Below are 18,849 nucleotides of genomic sequence, written 5' to 3' on the forward strand. Positions count from 1 at the left end.
AACCGATGTGGGATCTCATCCTGTCAATGCGTTCCAGTTCCAGTTCCAGTGGGCACTGCAGAAAACTACTATGTTTGTCCCTGCTATGAGCACACATGGTGGCAGGCACAAGTGTCCTTAGACAGTGTTGTTGGTTCTATGATGATGATGTTACGCTTGACATCATAGATATCCAAATATAGGCTTCACAACAAGACCACCCCAACAAATCTACATTGGGGAAACAGATTCAACAACACAATAAACAGGAACAGATGAGAAGGTTTTAAGGAGTGTGGTAAGGAAATGTTGATTAAAGTGAGTACATAGCAGTAGCTTACTAAGTTCAAAAGGGGAAGAAACAGGCCCCCACCACCTCTGACTTCAATTACAAGCATTTTTGGTAGACATATAAAGTATAGTTTGGATATTATGTATAACTGTTCAACTGTCACTCTCTTTTACCTCAAAATTTAACACAATTCCACAAACTTGGAAGCCAAGAAACGAAGCTTTGGTAGTACTTGCTACTGCCTAAATAATAATAACAACAATAATAATAATAATATAAACTCCCATATCTCTTTCTTCTCTGTTTTTCTTCCTCCATTACCCAATTCTTCAATCCTCTTTCTCTTCGGAAGTTGGAACAAAATTAAAGGCTGTTACTTTGTCTTGTTCTGTTTCAAATTTCTAGATCAGAAACCCCTTTAGTTAATTGGGTGTTTTTTTGTTTGTTTGTCTGTCTCCATTTGAACATGGAAAATGGCGGCGTGAGAGTGAGAAGGGCAGAGATCGATACAAGAAAGCCATTTGGTTCTGTCAAAGAAGCTGTTACTTTGTTCGGTGACAAAGTTTTAGCCGGAGAACTGATCTATACCACCAACAACCTTAAACAGGTCTTCTCTTCTTACCCTTTCTTTTCTACTGCTCCAATTACTTCTTAGTTCTTGCAGTAATAAACTGATGTGAAAATTTTACATCTCTCTTGATTTTCAAAGTTTTTATCTTTTCTTATCTTGAATTGTTCGAAAATTCTTTACTTACCCAATAATTTACTGATAGAATATTGAAATTTGGTACTGGTATGATGTGACAAAATGATATTTTTTTATATAGTTTGCTTTGAATTGAAGGAAGATATATATCCTAAATGAAGGTAAATTTTTTGGTTAGAAAGTAGTGAATTTTGATTATAAAGGTTGGGTTTTTAATGTAAAGATGAATGGGGGAGAGCATAGAGAAATGATGAATGGGCAGTTGAAGCTAGGGAGTGTTGCAGCTGAACTAGAAGAAACAAAGCAAAGCCTGGAGAAGGCCAAAGAAGAAAGCATGGCAATGGCTCATTGCCTCTCATCCCTCCAAGAAGAGCTTGAGAACACTAAAAAACAGCTTCAACTTTTAAAGCAACGAGAATTTGAGGAAGTCGCAGATGTGAAAGTTGTAGAGGCCGATTCAATGGAATTTCAAAAGAAACGCTATGTCACTTTTGCCAACCCGCCGACCGCCGTTTCTCAGGTTGACACTCCGCCGACCGCCGGCGTCGAGAAGTTTGAGAGGCTCTCGTCTCTTAAAAGAGAGAAGAAGAATAAGATCAAGAACAGATTAATGCCTCTCATTTCCGGCATGTTTTCCAAGAAAAAAGGAAATTAAGCCCATCATGAAATTACAACAATTAGATATGAGTCTCCTTGTAAGAAAATAAGTGAAAAAATTTCAGACAGACAGGATTGTAACCGAACAGTTTGACGTTGAATTTCTTAAGTTGGTCTTGTAATAAGAAATTCCGTGCATATAAATTTACACATTGTGGAGTTCGAGTTGGGCTTGGCCTCAGGACTCAAGTCTCAACTCGACCCAACCCAAGATGCTATCTAACTCAATCCAATCCTTACAATTCAGGTTGGGTTAGTTTGAGCTCAAGTTCTCGAGTTCAATCTACGCCCCTTTCGTTTGCTCAATAAAATAAATAAATGCAACAAAAAAAGACACATATGAACCAATTTTTTCTCAAACATTATAACAAACAAACAAATATCTCTTCAACAATGGTTTCTTCTTATCAAGTTGGAGAGATATTATTTAGCTTACTGAACGTATCATACAAAAGAATTTGATTTTTGAGTTTCAAAAACTCCCTCTTGCGACGACTTGTTGAAAAACTCGATACAATCAGCAATAGCTTCATCATAGTGAGAATGGGAAGAGTAATATGAACTGCATGACGTTTTGGGTGGATCAAACGACCTGTCGTAGCTCGATCTTCGTTTCGACAACGACGACGACACTCGAGATGGAAAGGAGGACACGAACCGCACAAGCATCTTACGGATTTGATGAAAGAGGTTCATGGAAGAGAAGTTTAGAGGTTTGGAAGAGGCAGCAATTAGAGTAAGTTGAGGGGATTTAGAGCTTTGCATATTGTGTAAATCCGGTGACCAAGAGGGGTTCCTGCTGGATGTGGGTTGGTGAGTTATATAATACATAGATTTGTATAGATATTTAGAATAAGGAGTTTGTATGGGCCAAGCTTTGCAGAGCATAATCAGAGCAAGAAAAGATGCTGCCCCAACTCTCCATGTGCTCAAATCATTTCCCTTTAAAACAAATTCATCAAAACCAGCTTTAAAAGATAATTTTCTTTAATCCTCTCACTAATTATAGTATGGGTTCCATTCAATGAAGCATTCCAATTCGAGCAACAAATAAAAGCTTTTTAACCAAAATATTCCAAGAATGATAAGTTTGTGACCCATTTCACAATTTTGATAAAACTAAGTGCTAGGAAGGGCAACTTTAGGGTGCAATGCTTTGATGTTCGAGACCTTTTGTGTGGAGCCCATATTCGCAATTTATACATATAAGAAATTGATGGTTTCACAAGTATACTTCAAGCTTGAGTAGATACGGATCTATTAATAATACAAGTAATTTTATTGAGAGAGGAAGAAATCTTAATTTACCTTCGTTATTGAATCAGTATGACTCAACACTATAAAGTTAATATCTTTAATTGCAGTTTAACTGGCTGATGACATTATTTAAGTTAGAATTGAGTCAACCCAACCTTAAATTTGACTTATTAAATTAAAATTAGAGTCAAACATGAAATGATTCATTTCATTTACTAAAATTATATCATACTACATAAGCTTACTATAACCCACATCTAATATCCACCAACAAAAATAGTATAATAAAAAAGTTAAAATTAAAATTATTTAAATTTAAAGACAAAAAAAAAAAAACGCCAACTAAACCTTATAGTTATCCTAAACTGTCTGACGTAATAAAACTAAGAAAAAGAAAACGAACTAATTAAACGACGTCGTTAATTAGGTTTGGAGGGCTTCGTAGATCACGACGAAACAAGGAAGGATAGCCTTTGGATTGAAAATGATCAACTCCTCGAGATTCGAATACTTCCCGGACTGTCGTGAAACGGAGTCGTAAGAGGCAGCCGCCGCCGACAAATTCTCCTCCTCCACCGCTGCGGCCGACAAATCCTCCGCGATCCGCTTCACTCTTCCGGCGATGACACGGCACACCAACATCGCCCGCCGCCGTCCATCGCCGCATTCGAACGAATCATGGGCCCTACCGCTACTGGCAGTGGTTCGTACGCCAGCGGGTTCACCGGGCTTGCACTGGAATCCATGACGGATAACGCTGCAGACACGGCAGCCGGGAATCGAGCCACACAGGCCGGTTGAGCCACGTGAGCCGAGGTCACACAACAACTCGCTACAATGGAACCGCAACAGCTCATTACCGTCAGCCGCACACCGCGGGTTTTTTCTAGCGCAGGCGAGCGCACGTGTCTTCACTGCATCGCGGCAGTCTTCAAACCGTTGGATGGTGCGTTGGGTATTGTGGACCTTTAATATCCGTTCGATCTTGCAAATTGGACGGTCTATTTTTAGCCAGCTTGATTTGAAAATGATCTCCACGATGTTTCGACCCGAATCGTCAGGACCCAACTCCGAAACTAAAAAGACAAATAAACAAACAAAATTAATGGATATGATTTGACACATACATTTTTGTGTCGGTGGAGTCAACGGTCGTGCAGGTTTATACACCAAGTAAGACTCTTTAACGCAAAGAATCAAAACATGACACGTCATCCGTCAAGAACACAGCTGTAAATGGAATATTAAAGAGCATTTACACCCCGTCAGCAGTGGTGTATGAGTGAAGGCAAAACCCGATGGCCACGAAAGCGATTTTTTATACAATTTTCTATTTACCCTTTTAAAATAACCCATAAAAAGAATTTGGAAAAATACCAGCGTGGCGAACCGCTTGGTGAAGCTCTAAGCTTTCCATCTTGGGGAACATCTCTCCACATTGAGGACAAGGGCAAATAGAACTCCTCGGAATCGGGTACCTGAAATTCAACTCCAATTTTAACTCTTTTTTTAATTTATAATTAAATAATAATTAGGGTTGAAATCTCAACCTAAAAAGTCTAAAAAAGACAATATCGACTAGCATTGTGTTTGAGCTGGACAATTACAAATACCTGCTAGGGTCAATGATGGTGTGGCATTCATAACACCCAGAAAGCTTTCGTAATTGTAATCCTCTAGAGGATGAGGAGGAGTGTGAAGCAGAAGCACCGTTTTTGGTTCTGGTCGGAGCTGACAAAGAACGAGACGATGAACCGTTTGTAGCTTTTGTAGTGAGTAACCTAGTTTCCTGTCCGAGGGAGCTGGTTTCCGGTGAGTTGTCGGGTCTGTGAACAATTTTGGCGTTGCCATGGACCACGTCTCTAAACCTACAAATGGAGCTGCAAGAAGAACCCAACTTCGAATTCGCCGGCGAGCGTTTTGCCGGCTCGTGAACTCTCGAAGCCTCCACCTAATAAGAACGTAAATAAAAAGATTTAAGTTTAGTACTCTATATACTTTTAATTAAACTTAAAATTAGTTTAATATTTTCAGACAAGAAAAGACATAAAATTAACACATTTCTAATTGAAGAAAAAAAGAAATAAAAGGCAAAAGAATATGAATCTGTAATTTATGAAATGTAGGGGTAAGCTATGAAATTTAGACGCACCTGCTTGCAAGTGATGAGGTTCTTGATTTGGTCCCATGAAGATTGGGCAGAGGTCGGCGGCGGCGGCGGTTGGGAGGGAGGTGGGTTTTGGTGCTTTTCTCTGCGTTTAGTGTTGATGGGTTTCATTTTTCTGCTTTTCTCTGCGTTTATTGCTAAGGAAGTTGAGAGTGCCATGAAAGTTTCTCTTTTTTTCTCAGGGCTGAGAGAGAGAGAGAGAGAGTTATAGAAGGTGTGAAATGAAATGGAGAGGGAGAGATCCAAGAAATGTAAGATGAGAGTGTGGGGCTTCCATCTATTGTCTCTCTCTCTATAAATATTCCATTGGTGAATGAACAAGCTCATGAGTTTAATATCAACCCTGCGAGGTCCACGTGGATTGAAAAGGGGAACGAAATATTTTTTTGTAAGGATGTGGAATACTCGCCTTAACATTTTAAAACCGTGCAAAAAAGACAATATTTGCTGGGAGTGAGCTTGAACTATTAGAAATGGTATGAGAGTCATATACTAGATGATGTGCCAGTGAAAACGCTCACCCCACGAGGTAGATTGTGAGATCCTACATTAATGGGAGAGAGGAACAAAATATTTCTTATGAAGTTATGGAAATCGATATTTACTAGACGTGTTTTAACGTATAAAAAAGTAGGGTTCTTTCCGAGTGTGAAGAAACATATTCGAATTTGAATAATATAATAAGATGAAAAATATGGAAAGGGGTATGGGCTTATGAATTTGAGATACATTTGTTATAATTTGATTCACCGGATAAAAGCCTAATTTCTGAAGTGAATAAGGGTAAAACAGACAACATATAAAAACAACTACAAGACATGAAACGAAGTGCCCAATATTGCGCAGATGTTGTCCCCATGCTGTTTGGTTTTATTAAGATTCTTCATGTTCTGCTCTCATATCATGATCTCAGCTTTTTTGTGTCATTAATCCAAATTAATATCCTAATTATATAAACTTTAAAATACAATATTAATTTCCTGATTCTCATTAATTTTACAAAATGGTCTCATTATTATATGAGTCAATGTCCACACAGACACTGATTAAATTTCAATCACCAAACCCATCATTAATTAAATAAATGTAGATGACAGATAAGCTGCAAAGCAATAAAGGTTTATGAAAAGCCACGTGGAGGCTAAGTGAAGCTTTATTAATTAATTTATTATTTATTAGATGAATTGAATAATTTGATATCGCTAATAAATTGAAATGCCCATGAATCTCAAATTTTGGAAATTGTTCCAATATGCCTAAGCATGTCACGTGTGTCTAATTTGAAATCATATATTTTAGCAAAGGTTTGGTGTTCAATCTTTTCTAACAAAAAAATATTTGGGCCTGCAATTGCATTAATTCAACCCAAATTCACTTTCTTGCTTTGATTCACGATCTCTTACAGTCAACTAGAAACAGATTGGTATAATTCATTATGTGTTGACAATATGCGTGGTCTCTGCATCAACACGATAAGAACTTAAAGCATGTGTTTCACAACGTTGGTAAGATCAATACTGATGCAAGTGCATTGCGTAGAAAAGGGCTAACAACGCTAGTCCCTAGATTTTTGTTTAAAAAACAAGAATAATAATAATAAATAAATCAAAAGTATAAGTGAGTATTCAAATTATTTCAAAATCAAAGTAACAAGGTTTTAGTTCAGATCATAATAAGTTCGCAAATATTTCTTAAAAACCAAACAATAAATTGATCGTCAATAATTGGTTACGGGGCAGGTGGGTGCAACGTTAATATAATTTCACCTAACACTCAAAACCATGATTTTCCAATTGAATTAATAGTTAATAATAAAATCTCACCGGCAACAAGAAGTCCAAAGCAAAGTTTTCGTAGAACTTACTTAGGGATAGGATTAGGAAAGTTGTATTAATCCCAAAAAGCTCTTGGGGATAGGATTTAAAAAAAATAAAAAATAAAAAATAATAATAATAGTGGAAATATTGTTAAAAATGATTAACTTTATTAATTAATTAATGTGTTGGTGGAGCCGAATGCTTTAGCATTTTATGCCTGAATATATTAGACATCTTTTCAACTACTTTTCATTAAGTTTATAGCCCCTCATCAAAATACCTTTTCTTTATCCACTTAGCAAGGAATAATTAAGAAACCATTCAAAGGAGAGTAGAAAAGGAAACTTGTCAATAGAATCCAATTTAACTGATCGAAGGAAAAGATTTAACCCAAACCATCTGTTGTGCAAAAAGCATTTCCGACGGAAGTCCTGAATTCAACTATAGCCAAGTAAAGATTTATGCGAACATTGAAATTATGCCATGGAATTTTGACAAGAAACGCACCATATGCTAACTCTAGACCACCCCACCGGCCACCGTCCAGAAAAATAAAGAGAAAATAAAATTGGAATAGAAACAACAAATTTACATGAATGCCGGGATCGGCAAATCAGTACTCATTGTTCCATTCTGCTTTCTAAGAGGGGAAACTGAGATTCAGAAACATTGCTCCCATTCCCTTTTCAACGGTTAGCAGCAGCACTTGAACGGGTTTTTCTCAAACGTGGGCGAGTTACTTTTGTGGGTTCTTCTATGACGGTCTCTTTTGGGGGAGGATTTCCGTTCTCGTCCACTGAAGCTGGCGCTTGTTCAATCAGCAGCATTGGCTCCGGTTCAGATTGGCTGCTGCTACTGGCTGGTTCAGATGCTGCTGCAGCTGCTTTCGGAGTATTAGGAACGTTGACTGAGGTTGATGGTTTCAAGCCTTTTGGAGTATGAGGAACTTCAACTGTGGTTTTTGACGGTTTTGACACTTTCGGACTACTAGGAACTTCAAATGTGGTTTTCAGTTTTGAAACTTGTGAAACACCCACCTCTTCAGCTACATCTTTTTGTTGACTTGAAGATGGGGATGACGACGGATCAATTAGCACTTGATTAGTAGTGGCACCAGTGCTTTTTGATGTCACATTGTCTGGTGAAACCTTCGCCTTCGCCACCGCGGGCTGTTTCTGCAATTTAAGAGAAATAAGTAGAGATATAGGTACTTCCAGAACCGCCAAAACTATTTTCTAATGCAAGTGTTCGATTGTACCACATGCACTAGATAAACAAATATCAGATACGCATGTAATGAGAGCGATGCGTAAAGAAATGTAAAGCTGCTTCTTTACATAACATAAAGTCATTTCACATTGCACAATCCTGGCCTGAAGAATAAGATACAAATCATTACACGCAGCAAGAAACCAGGTCATTATAACAGACAACAGAATTAAAACAGACAACAGAATTGCAGTACTAATTTTTTTTTCCATATCACTCAATAAAACACCAATTTTAGGACTAAAATATGAACGATAATATGACGATTTTGATCTAATTAAATTTATCTGCAAATACCTGAGTCTTGTGAGGCTTAGCTGTTGATTGTGCAGCAACATATTGCAAGATCTCGTATACCCTTGTCTGGCCATAGCTTGCAGCTCTCTGCCAATAGATAACAGCAATATCACCCGCTCTGGTCCTTAGTTCCAATAAATTTTGGTCAATATCTGTCTCATGCTTTGCTACATATGGTCTAAAGAAGGAATCATATACATAAGTTGTTCCCTGACAAATGAAAAGTTATTAGGAAGAAGATAAGTGATTTCAGAAAGGTGGCCCAGGAGTGAGCGCAAGAAAGAGAAAAGCCTAAATTCCAGATTCTGATTCCTTACTTTTGTTTTGGGGTACCAGAGATAAATGTAGAAAGCCAATTTAGCTTCACTATACATAGGAACCCTGCACAAGTGAAAATAATAATAATATTATTAAAATTTTATAATTCACAAGTAAAGGCCAACTAACTATGAGGAATCAACGGAGTCCTAGACCAAAGAACTAAATAAAAAAGAAGGGCATCGTATCAACAATATCTTCATCCAATTCCTACCATGAAATGAATGCATCTCCAATCCTCTCACAAACAGTCAAAACAGCCACTAAAATCCTGAAACCAAAAGGAAAGCCAATCAATGTTGATGCTCAGAATTTTATTAAAGACAACTAATGCAAAAGAAATATTATTGCATACCAGTATTGGCACCAAAAGCGAAGTTGCTCAATTTCTGGCTTGTTCATTTCAACAGTTTTATAGCACTCATATGCAGGATAAGCATAGCCAAAAATCATCCTGTCAACAGATTGACAAAATATATATTAATACCACAGGATAATCTGTATTATTACCGAGGCAAGCAAATTATTATCAAATAGACTTACACGAGACCTCTAGTAAGAAAGGAGCCAATCATCTTGAATGCCTAACAAAATTTAGACATCAGTTATGGCTAGTAGTGAAGTATGTTAAATAATGAGAGAAAATTGTACAATCAAATAGAAAGTAGTGTTAAATAATGAGAGAAAATTGTACAATCAAATAGAAAGTAGATCACAAGGACTAACAAGGAATCAAAAGAGTTCCAGACAAATAATATCTGTTTGTTCAACTATGAACAAACGATGTATGTTCTTACGCTTCTATAGAAACCAATAAAATCAGTTAACTAAACAAAATTCCAAATTATACCACAAAGAACAAAAAGATAGAAAGACACCAAAGCATTCCTCGTTCAGAATCTCATAAAAGTTCCAGCAAACTGCGATGCATCCTTCACGCATAATCTTCTAAAAATGCTTATCGCTTCATAGAAGCCGGCTAAGAATGTGAATAATGAAACAAATAAAACAATCAATAAAGCTTAAAATGAGAAGAAAAATTCAGTCCATTCAGTGCGTAAAATGCTGTATGCCCTTGCCATTAGCAGGCCATTTCAAACCAAACGCAGCGTTTCTACCTTTCTGCACAATGAAGTCGCAACTTAACTTCATCAAAGGCCATCGCACAATAAATTTTAGGACTACAATGCTCGGAACTTGAAATTTAGGGGATAACAAAGCGTCATGAGCATCTGCCGAACAACCACAAGAAAACAGTATCCAAATTCCAAAGAATAAAGTAAATCCCCGAACATTATCAGTCTAGGACCAGAAACACCTAGAAATAAGAATAAGATAACTACGGAGACCTAATAAAACAAAACATCAAGCACCTCAAGCGAACATTCTGAAGTCTAAACAAATCTCGATGGCAGAAATAAAGGAAAACATAACAAAACCTTAGGTTCAAGAGACAAAATGAAAACGAAAGAGAAAGAGATTAGTAGCTAGTGATTATTACCTTGAGACAAAATCAAAGAATCGACGAATACGAGAAAAATCAAAAGTCTGCAAAAGCTGGCTCGAGGCAGTGGATAGAGGAGAATCGTAGAGTGAGAGTCGGAGATCGACGGCGGAGAGACAAATCAGCGATCGGCACCGCCAAAATGCCTCGGCGGACCGTTGGAAAAGCAGAGGAAGTGATAAAGATGGAGAGACGAGTGCGAGAGAGCGAGACAGCGAGAGAGCGCGTTTGAAATTCTTACACCAATCGGATATTTGGTTCGGCGAACTTCATTTCGCTAATAAAACCCGCTTTGATTTCCATAAAAATCGTATTATTATGGAAAGACGCTTTGGAATGTGTGTACACAAGGACAATAATGGTATAAACTTCATCCCTTAATCACCGTTCATTTCGAATCAAACGGCTCTCTAATTAGTCATTTCTGCATTTCTGGTATCACGGAGCCGGAGGGAGCGTACGCTCCTTTTTATTTTTATTTTTATTTCTTTTTCTCTACTTTATTACGTGGAAAACGATATCAACAACAGCCACAACCACACCACAGGGTATGCAGCGGCGTCAACCTCACGGCAACTTTACCGTTTAGCCGCCGTTTTCACAATTCTATTAACAACCCTAAAAATAAATTTCTATTTTAATGTCATAAGTTAATTGGTAAGTAGGTGAGTGAACATTGTCGTACCAAATACCACAATCAAAATATGATGTTGATACTAATTGTTGTAGCGGAAGTGGAAGCAAAATCAATCTCACTTACACGCCCACAAACAACAAATAAACAAAAAGACACAAATATTTACGTGGTTCGAAAAGAGAAAAAAATTTCATACATCCACGAATGATAACCAATTACTATAATAAAATTGTTTACAAAGTATATCTCTCCCACTCTCAAACTACAAAATCTTTTCTCAAAGTTTCTCTTGATTGCTTCTAGTGAAATAGGAAATAGTAATGCAAGACAAATTATTATATAAGTATAGCAATACTAATTCTCATATATGAATCAAGATGATTCACGTATCAATATGGAAGATGAACCAAATTAATTCAATAGATTCATGAATCGAAGTGAAGAATGTACAAAAAAAAAAAAAAATATTCGTGAATCCAAGAGATTGATGAGAATTATAAGCAAATGTGACCGACAAGCGTCGCTATAGAGTGATAGGAATGATATTAGTAGGAGCGAAGGGAAGGACGAGGTGGCAAATTATTGAGCGTTAAAAAAAGTAAATTGAAAACACCTTGGACCCTCTTATTAAAAATAATTAACATTTAGGGACCCAGAAAAAAAGACAATATTTTTTCATCTTTTCCGTTGTTCCCACTCTCCCGGGAGGCGTACAATAAAAAATGTATGTCCCATGAGTTGAAACAAAGATAAGAATCTAATAAGAAGAGAGCACGTGAGAAGGAGGGTGTATGGGCCCATTACATGACCTTAGCCTTTGCTCTCTTTTTCGTTAGTCTATGGCTTTAACAAATACATCGATTGAATAAAAATTAAGATTCCCACGAGAATTTATTCGTCTTCAGTCACACACATACACACACACACAGCTCTAGTAATGGGCCTGCTATGATCCAGTAAGTTAAAGCAAAAAGAGGGTGTGGGGGGGACCTTGCCCTTCAGGATAGCTTGCGTTCAAAGTGAGAGGAGAGGCACGTGGTGGTGGGGTGGGCTCCATTACCCTTCAATTTTACGCTCTGTCACTCTCACTTTCTCAGTCGGGACCCCCCAACCTTGGGCCAGAACAATCCAGACTGGGCTTTTGGGCCAGAACAATCCAGACTAGGCTTTTGGGCCATATGGGCTGAGAAAGGACGGCCCATTTAACAGATATCCTACTGGCAGGCAGGCAATTGATGAGTGGTGGGTCTGTAGCAGGATATCCAAAACCACAGGAAGCAGCCAATTGGGCCATAGAAAACAGTTTTGGTGTACAGTCTGGCCAACCATTTTAATAGGAAGACCCCCATAACCGACGGAGCGTGTGTTTCACGCTCCTCAATCTGTCCGTCCGTCAACATTGTCTGTAATGAAAAAGGCTGATAGCGATACAGCCAACAACCAATAATCTACGATTTTATAAATGGTGAAATCTGTTATTGTCCCGCGTCGAAACAAATTTGTCGGTGACAGGCACCTTTGTTGCACAATAAATTCATCTCTACAATACGATTCCATTCCTTTTTCTTCTTCTTCAGGCCCAGATCCAACATCCCCGATTTCTTTAATTAGGCTTTGTTCATTGAACTTCCAATCTTAGCCAATCATTTCCTTAATCACAGTTCCACTAGTTCATCAAGGCAAAAAGCGGACAGATCTTGACTGATAGGTTCTATTCAGCTGCAGAGTTTTGGGTCTTTTTCTAGCGGTTCCATTTCCCGAGGACTCCAGATTTCCACCTACCCGGTGACCTATTGCGAAGTTCCCCATCGTTTCAATGTATTGTGCTTGAGCTGGATCTTGGTTAATTGACTCATCTGAGCGTTGCATTTACGAGGCTGCTTTGTACTGCGCGAAATGGGAGAGAAATCGAGGTCTAGAGGATTTTGTGGATGGTTTCTGGTGTTGGTGATTCTTGGTTTGATCGCTGGTGCTATAGTATTTGCAGTCAAGAAGAAGTCGAGTCACTCTGATGATGAGCCTGCTCCAGTTCCGGGCCCCCCTGGCGCAATCGTGAAGAAATATTCCGATGCTCTCAAAATAGCCATGAAGTTTTTCGATGTGCAGAAGTGTAATATCTCATTCTCATTTCTGATTGATATTTTGTGTTTCTGTTTTCTGGATTCAAATGCTAAGCACCTAGAAATCTTTAAGAGTAAATGTTTGGCAACTATTCAATTTACAATGTGGACTGTAGTGCCTTGGACCTTGCCAAGGACTGGAGATAGTATGGAAAAGTGCCTGCACAAGAGATTTCATTTTTGTCGCAATGTTTTGTTTGTTAGTTACATGAATTTAGTACAAACTTATTGGTCTATTTGCAGCTGGGAAGTTGGTAGATAACACAATTTCTTGGAGAGGGGATTCGGGGTTGAAAGATGGAACTGAAGCGAAATTGGATCTATCTAAAGGGATGTATGACGCTGGGGATCATATCAAGTTTGGTTTCCCAATGGCTTTTACTGCAACAGTGTTATCTTGGTCTATCCTCGAGTATGGAGATCAGATGGACGTCGTGGGTCAATTGGATCCTGCCAAAGATTCTCTAAAGTGGATTACTGACTATCTTATTAATGCTCATCCTTCAGAAAACGTGCTTTACATTCAGGTAATGACGCTTGTTTACTCACATTATCGCTTTTGTGTGCTTGAATCTCTTCAATTGTTTTGTGAGTTGTGCATTAAATGACAATCATATAATCTATTGGTGATACTTTGCAGGTCGGGGATCCTGATATAGACCATGCCTGTTGGGATAGGCCTGAAACCATGACTGGGAAGAGGCCACTCACGATGATCAATGCCTCTTTTCCAGGAACAGATGTAGCAGCAGAAACCGCTGCAGCTATGGCTTCAGCATCTCTTGTGTACAAGAAAACTGATCCCACCTATTCAGACTTGCTTCTTAAGCATGCTGAAGAATTGTTTTCTTTTGCCGATGAGCATCGAGGTTTGTACAGTGTCAGCATTCCTAAAGTCCAAACCTACTACAATTCAACAGGATATGGAGATGAACTTCTATGGGCTGCGAGCTGGCTGTATCATGCAACAGAGGATGAAACCTACCTTAATTATGTGTCTGGAGACAATGGGAAATTGTATGCAAAATGGGGAAGCCCCACCTGGTTTAGTTGGGATGACAAGCATGCAGCAACCCAAGTATGTATCTCTTTAACTTGGCGATAGATTCCTATCTATGTGGTCAAATGTGAAATCTTATAAATGTCAGTTGCCACCAAAAAGATATATTGATGAGATTAGCTAAAGTTTGAGCTAAACAAAAGCTTTTTGCTTCAACATTCTTTCCATTTGATATGTTTCTTCTGAAATCATTGTAGCTGTATACGGTTTACAGCCTAACTGAATCCCAGTTCCCATTGTATCTAAAAGCTAATAGTGAATAATATAACAAAGGGGAATAGGAACGTCTGAACTATTGGTTAAACCTTGATGAGAGGCAAAAGTTTAGATCGTTGTTTTAACTCAAGTCATATGCTCTAGGCTTAGACATAACAAGCTGTCAATTTCCTGCCTAACCATATTATCTCGTTATTATTACCATCGACTGCTTAACAGGGGATTTCCTTACCTTTGTAACTCTGTTTGGAATCAAGTCAATAACATCTTAACCTTGTCACTACTCTGCAATGTCTATGCAGGTTTTGTTGTCTCGCTTAAACTTCTTTGGCTCCGAAGGTGTTTCAAAGTCGGTTCAAGTTTACAAGAAAACAGCCGAAGCTGTCATGTGTGGCCTAATCCCAGAGTCTCCAACCGCAACAAGCAGCAGAACAGATGGTAAGTAGTTTCTTCAACTGTGTAATGACTTCATAAAATGAGATTTCATGTCACCCCTCGAATTAGCAAGATTGTAGCTAGTATTGTCCTCCTGAACTTCTTAATTTATTCAAGGACGTTTCTGGTACAGATGGTCTCATATGGGTCAGTGAATGGAACGCTCTGCAGCATCCTGTGTCTTCAGCATTCTTAGCTTCCCTTTACAGTGATTACATGCTTACCTCCAGAACTGCAAAATTTTCTTGCAGTGGGGAGAGCTACACACCAGCAGATCTAAGAAACTTTGCCAAATCTCAGGTAAGCTAACTCTTTATTTAGCACAAGCAACATATACTTCTCGAGTGAAAGTAGTCCTATTGATTTTAAGTTGGACACATCTATTTCCAGGCTGATTATGTGTTGGGCAACAATCCTATGAAAATGAGCTATCTGGTGGGATATGGTGACAAATTTCCACAGTATGTCCACCACAGAGGTGCGTCAATCCCAACTGATGCCACAACCAAATGTAAAGATGGGTTTAAGTGGCTCCTCTCGACCAAACCAAACCCAAATATAGCTTATGGAGCTCTTGTAGGCGGGCCCTTCCTTAATGAGTCATATATTGACTCACGAAACAATTCCATGCAAGGGGAACCAAGCACATACAACAGCGCTCTGGTCGTGGGCCTGCTATCGAGTTTAGTGACCACCTCCTCAGCATTGCAATCCTTCACCTAATGCAGCTGGTATATATTTATATTCTATTATCCAAATTTGTGATCGTTTTATGTTTTGTAGTTTGCCATTTATTTGTGCTGAGAGTGTTAGTACCTCTTGCGAGTGAGCGTTTGCCTATCCTCTAACAAAAGTGAAGCCGCACAGTAAAATTAACCGTGTATCTGATGTGTGAAGTGAACCGAGCTGTTTTGGCCCCTTTCCCAAACAATTATGAGTAATTCTTTATTGGAGTTATATATATTGAAATTTGTTGTTGACTTGTCTGTTCGGTTTATTGTTGCTGACAAGATGATTTGATTTGGTATGAAAGGTTCCAAATGGCTATTGACAAAGTTGATGTCTGATGCCTCAGTTTGCCTATTATTTCAACTTTACAGATGTCAATGGCGACTTAGGGTGGCTCTTAAAACGTTCATTCTTTATGCATCCTTATCCTCAACATTGGGAGGGCTAATAATTTTGTATTTCAAAAGTTTTAAAGTCGAGTCCATTGATGCTGCTCTCATAGTGGCAGGCTAAAAAGATGCCAGTTTTTGGATGGACTTGCAAAATTCTTCCGTCCACTCCAAATTTGGACTTAGTGGTCGCAACCACCGCGTTTCATTTTAATTGATTCCAAATTAAAAGGTGTATGAGATGATGCCACTTATAAAATAGGTACTTTCCATCAAAATCAGTACTTTAATCATAAAGGCCACTCCAAATATAGTATGAGCGAATTCCCTTCAATTATAGATCATTTGGTTCCACCATCTACGGACATATTTACCAGTTCCCCAGCTGAATTGAGTTGAATAGATCTACCAATTCAGAAATAAAAATCAATGTTAGTTCAAGCTCTTTACCTCGAGGACCATCTTCACTAGTTGCATGTCAGCAGCAACAACGTCTGAATCACGAAGACTAGCTTTAGTAGTAAGTGTTGGGTAGCATTGATTTTTGGACATAGGACATTTTCGGTGATGGGTTGATACCAAATTTCTTATTCACCACTTTGCATTCATGACGGGCATGACCTTGTGCAGTGCGTGCAGAACTTAGGTATTAAAAAATCAACGATTTCTTACTAGTGATCCATACATACATAATCGTTCCAATCAAAACACGATGTCAAAACATATTTCTACACAAATCCTAATACAGCTAACTAGAAACAACTGCTCTGGTGTCAAAAGCACAAAGCACAAACAGAATTTTGTTTCTTTCTTTTTATTTTTTTATTCTTTCGAGTGTCGAAATAAATGAGACTAAGTCAGCGGGCAATATCTGATTTTGTATGAAACCCATTTGTTCGTCCATCTACCGATCATACCCAGCCGGCAACTCCGCAGTGCTTTGGTTTGTAATCCTTAGTCAAAGTCAAACAAAAAAAGAAGACCAATCTCAGTTCCATTTGGACTAGGCTAATTCCTGTGGGGACCCAAGTAGTAGATCTTCCCCACGTGTAGGCGATATAGGAAATGTACCTCAAGCTTGCACATGAGTTCGTGGGCAGTCTGAGCGGAAACAATAATGTTACGGGCAGCTGGTGTGATAAAACCTTCTGCCACGGCTTTGTCAATGAACGAAAGAAGCGCATTGTAATAGCCGTCCACGTTCAACAGCCCCACCTATATCATACAATACAATCAAATTCAGCGTCCACTGATTGAACTTAAAAGTAACTTTAAAAGGAAAAAAAAAAAATACAAAAAACAAAAGTGTTGGTTATCACACGGGTTTGTGGTGGATTCCAAGTTGAGCCCAAGTTATGACCTCCAGAAGCTCCTCTAAAGTGCCATACCCACCTGCCAAGCACACATCATAAGACCACTAAACTCTGTAATAGAGGGACACCCGACAGATTCAAGGATGAGGATATCATAAGGAAAGCGACCTGGCAGGGCAATGAACGCGTCCGCTTGTTTAGCCATCTCTGCTTTTCGTTGGTGCATGCCCGACACAGGCCTCACTTCTCCCACAGTTTCTCCGGTCAGCTGAAAATATTACTTCTTACATATTCATATTCCACAACCTTAAAATCTCAGAACTATCCTATCCATATTTTCTTCAATAATTAATTTACCTCTCTTAACATCAGCGTCCTTGGAATCACACTGAAACCAAAACCCAAATCATCGCCTCTGTTTTGTTAATCTCAGCATCTTGTTAAAACCATAAATTGATGTCCAGTGTAAAGAAAAGTTACCCTAACACGTGGCAACCGCCATCATGCACAGCTTGGGAGACTAAACCCATCAGGCCAATGCTGCCTCCTCCATAAACCAAGTCAATGTTTCTTTCCACCTGCACTTTCATTAATACTTCTCTAAGTTTATCATAATCTGTCAACTAAAGTTAAAAGCGACGACAACGTACCAGTTGTTGAGCTAGTTGAAGAGCGCCGAGTTGATAGCTCGGGTTCTTGCCAGGGCTGCTACCACAGAACACACAAATTCGTTTAAATCTGGACTTTGTGTTTGTTTCAAACACTTGAGTTTCCATCGTTTGAGAATAAAAGAACCGGGCTCCCCATTTAATTTATACCCCAATAATAATTAAACACCCCCGACATATCACATCTCTTAAAATATATAGTATTTCTTTTCTGCTGTCGTGTAAAAAAATACTAATATTTATAAACAACGAAATTCACGTTGAAATTGTCTGCAAAGCATTGTCCTAAAACGACATCACTCCGCTCCAACACGGCTTTTATCTTGATGGGTCCTCCAGCTTCATTTCAATACCCATTTTCCCCATTTCTTTATAATTAAATTAAATTTTGTGTTCACCCATGAGTAGCCGAATCCAAGTCTTATCATTACACAAGATTCGTTTAATTATTTTTTTAATATAATGTACAATCTCCACCGTGCGTCACATTATAAACTATGATCTAATCCGTATCTTCCAATGTGACATTAAAATATAAAAAAAAAAAAAAAAGGGAAAATAAATATTATATATGGCCATTAGAATCGACTATATGAACAGTTGAGTGATTGTAACCCAACCGAAGGCAGTCTCCTAACGACCCTATAATGTTTCTTAAATACCCATTATAATTGGATAAGTATACGTGTAAAAGCGTGTCAGTGGTGGCAAAAAGCGATTTAATTTATATATTAAAAAAAGATAAGATAAAATATGAAGCATTGTTACATTGTTACGTTAGTGGATTGTCGGGTGTGAGCTGCACACGTGGCGTTCCAGCTCAAATTCGACCAAATTCATCCGTCAAATAATTGATGTGTCCATGCCTAGTCAACTCAATCAAAAATCAAATAAAAAGTGTATTATTGAATGCCCCAGATTTGAATCTTTGGCCCATCATCTTCGCTGCATCACCCTCTTTCTTCTTTAAATTATAAGAAATTATTGACTTTCTGGATTAGGCAATACACGTGGACACA

At 38.4% G+C, this 18,849-nt stretch overlaps 6 protein-coding genes across 7 annotated transcripts; 2 read left to right on the plus strand and 4 right to left on the minus strand.

The window, feature by feature from the left end:
• The first annotated feature begins 532 nt into the window (after positions 1–532).
• On the plus strand, positions 533–1,782 carry LOC111788946 (WEB family protein At1g75720). Its single transcript, XM_023669537.2, has 2 exons — positions 533–878; positions 1,201–1,782. Exons 1-2 carry the CDS (start codon positions 738–740, stop codon positions 1,630–1,632), a joined length of 573 nt encoding a protein of 190 aa, XP_023525305.2. The 5' UTR covers positions 533–737; the 3' UTR covers positions 1,633–1,782.
• LOC147793341 (uncharacterized) lies at positions 1,751–2,533 on the minus strand. The gene has a single exon (XM_087121749.1). It carries the CDS (start codon positions 2,520–2,522, stop codon positions 2,079–2,081), a length of 444 nt encoding a protein of 147 aa, XP_086977875.1. The 5' UTR covers positions 2,523–2,533; the 3' UTR covers positions 1,751–2,078.
• A 539-nt stretch (positions 2,534–3,072) lies between these two features.
• On the minus strand, positions 3,073–5,260 carry LOC111788987 (uncharacterized). The gene is made up of 4 exons (XM_023669595.2): positions 5,044–5,260; positions 4,505–4,842; positions 4,269–4,369; positions 3,073–3,967 (listed from the first exon to the last, which is right to left on the minus strand). Exons 1-4 carry the CDS (start codon positions 5,215–5,217, stop codon positions 3,315–3,317), a joined length of 1,266 nt encoding a protein of 421 aa, XP_023525363.2. The 5' UTR covers positions 5,218–5,260; the 3' UTR covers positions 3,073–3,314.
• Positions 5,261–7,277: 2,017 nt separating this feature from the next.
• LOC111788988 (uncharacterized) lies at positions 7,278–10,564 on the minus strand. 2 transcript variants are annotated; one of them, XM_087121097.1, is made up of 7 exons: positions 10,261–10,564; positions 9,310–9,343; positions 9,115–9,213; positions 8,974–9,030; positions 8,759–8,822; positions 8,442–8,651; positions 7,278–8,050 (listed from the first exon to the last, which is right to left on the minus strand). In XM_087121097.1, the coding sequence occupies exons 3-7, from the start codon at positions 9,210–9,212 to the stop codon at positions 7,562–7,564; spliced, it is 918 nt and encodes a 305-aa protein (XP_086977223.1). In that variant the 5' UTR covers position 9,213; positions 9,310–9,343; positions 10,261–10,564; the 3' UTR covers positions 7,278–7,561. The 2 variants fall into 2 exon arrangements, with proteins under 2 accessions (XP_086977223.1, XP_023525364.2); XM_023669596.2 differs by having other exon boundaries at positions 9,303–9,343; positions 10,261–10,561.
• Positions 10,565–12,378: 1,814 nt separating this feature from the next.
• Positions 12,379–15,717, plus strand: LOC111788989 (endoglucanase 10). The gene is made up of 6 exons (XM_023669597.2): positions 12,379–13,010; positions 13,264–13,547; positions 13,661–14,098; positions 14,599–14,734; positions 14,865–15,031; positions 15,122–15,717. Exons 1-6 carry the CDS (start codon positions 12,797–12,799, stop codon positions 15,452–15,454), a joined length of 1,572 nt encoding a protein of 523 aa, XP_023525365.2. The 5' UTR covers positions 12,379–12,796; the 3' UTR covers positions 15,455–15,717.
• Positions 15,718–16,165: 448 nt separating this feature from the next.
• On the minus strand, positions 16,166–17,973 carry LOC111788991 (cytokinin riboside 5'-monophosphate phosphoribohydrolase LOG3). The gene is made up of 7 exons (XM_023669600.2): positions 17,813–17,973; positions 17,643–17,740; positions 17,520–17,550; positions 17,331–17,430; positions 17,171–17,241; positions 16,921–17,064; positions 16,166–16,802 (listed from the first exon to the last, which is right to left on the minus strand). Exons 1-7 carry the CDS (start codon positions 17,936–17,938, stop codon positions 16,761–16,763), a joined length of 612 nt encoding a protein of 203 aa, XP_023525368.1. The 5' UTR covers positions 17,939–17,973; the 3' UTR covers positions 16,166–16,760.
• Positions 17,974–18,849: the final 876 nt, after the last annotated feature.

This window comes from Cucurbita pepo, chromosome 2 (genome assembly GCF_057944985.1).
Source record: "Cucurbita pepo subsp. pepo isolate OVF chromosome 2, ASM5794498v1, whole genome shotgun sequence".
Lineage (NCBI taxonomy): Eukaryota > Viridiplantae > Streptophyta > Magnoliopsida > Cucurbitales > Cucurbitaceae > Cucurbita > Cucurbita pepo.

What these genes read in the sequence shown, in the direction of transcription:
- LOC111788991 (XM_023669600.2), bottom strand. Translation starts at nt 17,938, where the DNA reads ATGGAAACTCAAGTGTTTGAAACAAACACAAAGTCCAGATTTAAACGA. An exon ending in GGACGCTGATGTTAAGAGAG is followed by an intron (nt 17,431 to 17,519) that starts GTAAATTAATTA and finishes TAATATTTTCAG; the next exon opens with CTGACCGGAGAAACTGTGGG. An exon ending in AACTCATGTGCAAGCTTGAG is followed by an intron (nt 16,803 to 16,920) that starts GTACATTTCCTA and finishes ACTTTGACTAAG; the next exon opens with GATTACAAACCAAAGCACTG.
- LOC111788946 (XM_023669537.2), top strand. Translation starts at nt 738, where the DNA reads ATGGAAAATGGCGGCGTGAGAGTGAGAAGGGCAGAGATCGATACAAGA. An exon ending in CCACCAACAACCTTAAACAG is followed by an intron (nt 879 to 1,200) that starts GTCTTCTCTTCT and finishes TTTAATGTAAAG; the next exon opens with ATGAATGGGGGAGAGCATAG.
- LOC111788989 (XM_023669597.2), top strand. Translation starts at nt 12,797, where the DNA reads ATGGGAGAGAAATCGAGGTCTAGAGGATTTTGTGGATGGTTTCTGGTG. An exon ending in GTTTTTCGATGTGCAGAAGT is followed by an intron (nt 13,011 to 13,263) that starts GTAATATCTCAT and finishes GTCTATTTGCAG; the next exon opens with CTGGGAAGTTGGTAGATAAC. An exon ending in AACAAGCAGCAGAACAGATG is followed by an intron (nt 14,735 to 14,864) that starts GTAAGTAGTTTC and finishes TTTCTGGTACAG; the next exon opens with ATGGTCTCATATGGGTCAGT.
- LOC111788988 (XM_023669596.2), bottom strand. Translation starts at nt 9,334, where the DNA reads ATGATTGGCTCCTTTCTTACTAGAGGTCTCGT. An exon ending in TTTCTTACTAGAGGTCTCGT is followed by an intron (nt 9,214 to 9,302) that starts GTAAGTCTATTT and finishes ATCTGTTGACAG; the next exon opens with GATGATTTTTGGCTATGCTT. An exon ending in TCTGGTACCCCAAAACAAAA is followed by an intron (nt 8,652 to 8,758) that starts GTAAGGAATCAG and finishes TTCATTTGTCAG; the next exon opens with GGAACAACTTATGTATATGA.
- LOC111788987 (XM_023669595.2), bottom strand. Translation starts at nt 5,217, where the DNA reads ATGGCACTCTCAACTTCCTTAGCAATAAACGCAGAGAAAAGCAGAAAA. An exon ending in ACCATCATTGACCCTAGCAG is followed by an intron (nt 4,370 to 4,504) that starts GTATTTGTAATT and finishes GTTGAATTTCAG; the next exon opens with GTACCCGATTCCGAGGAGTT. An exon ending in CCAAGCGGTTCGCCACGCTG is followed by an intron (nt 3,968 to 4,268) that starts GTATTTTTCCAA and finishes TTGTCTTTTTAG; the next exon opens with TTTCGGAGTTGGGTCCTGAC.
- LOC147793341 (XM_087121749.1), bottom strand. Translation starts at nt 2,522, where the DNA reads ATGCTCTGCAAAGCTTGGCCCATACAAACTCCTTATTCTAAATATCTA.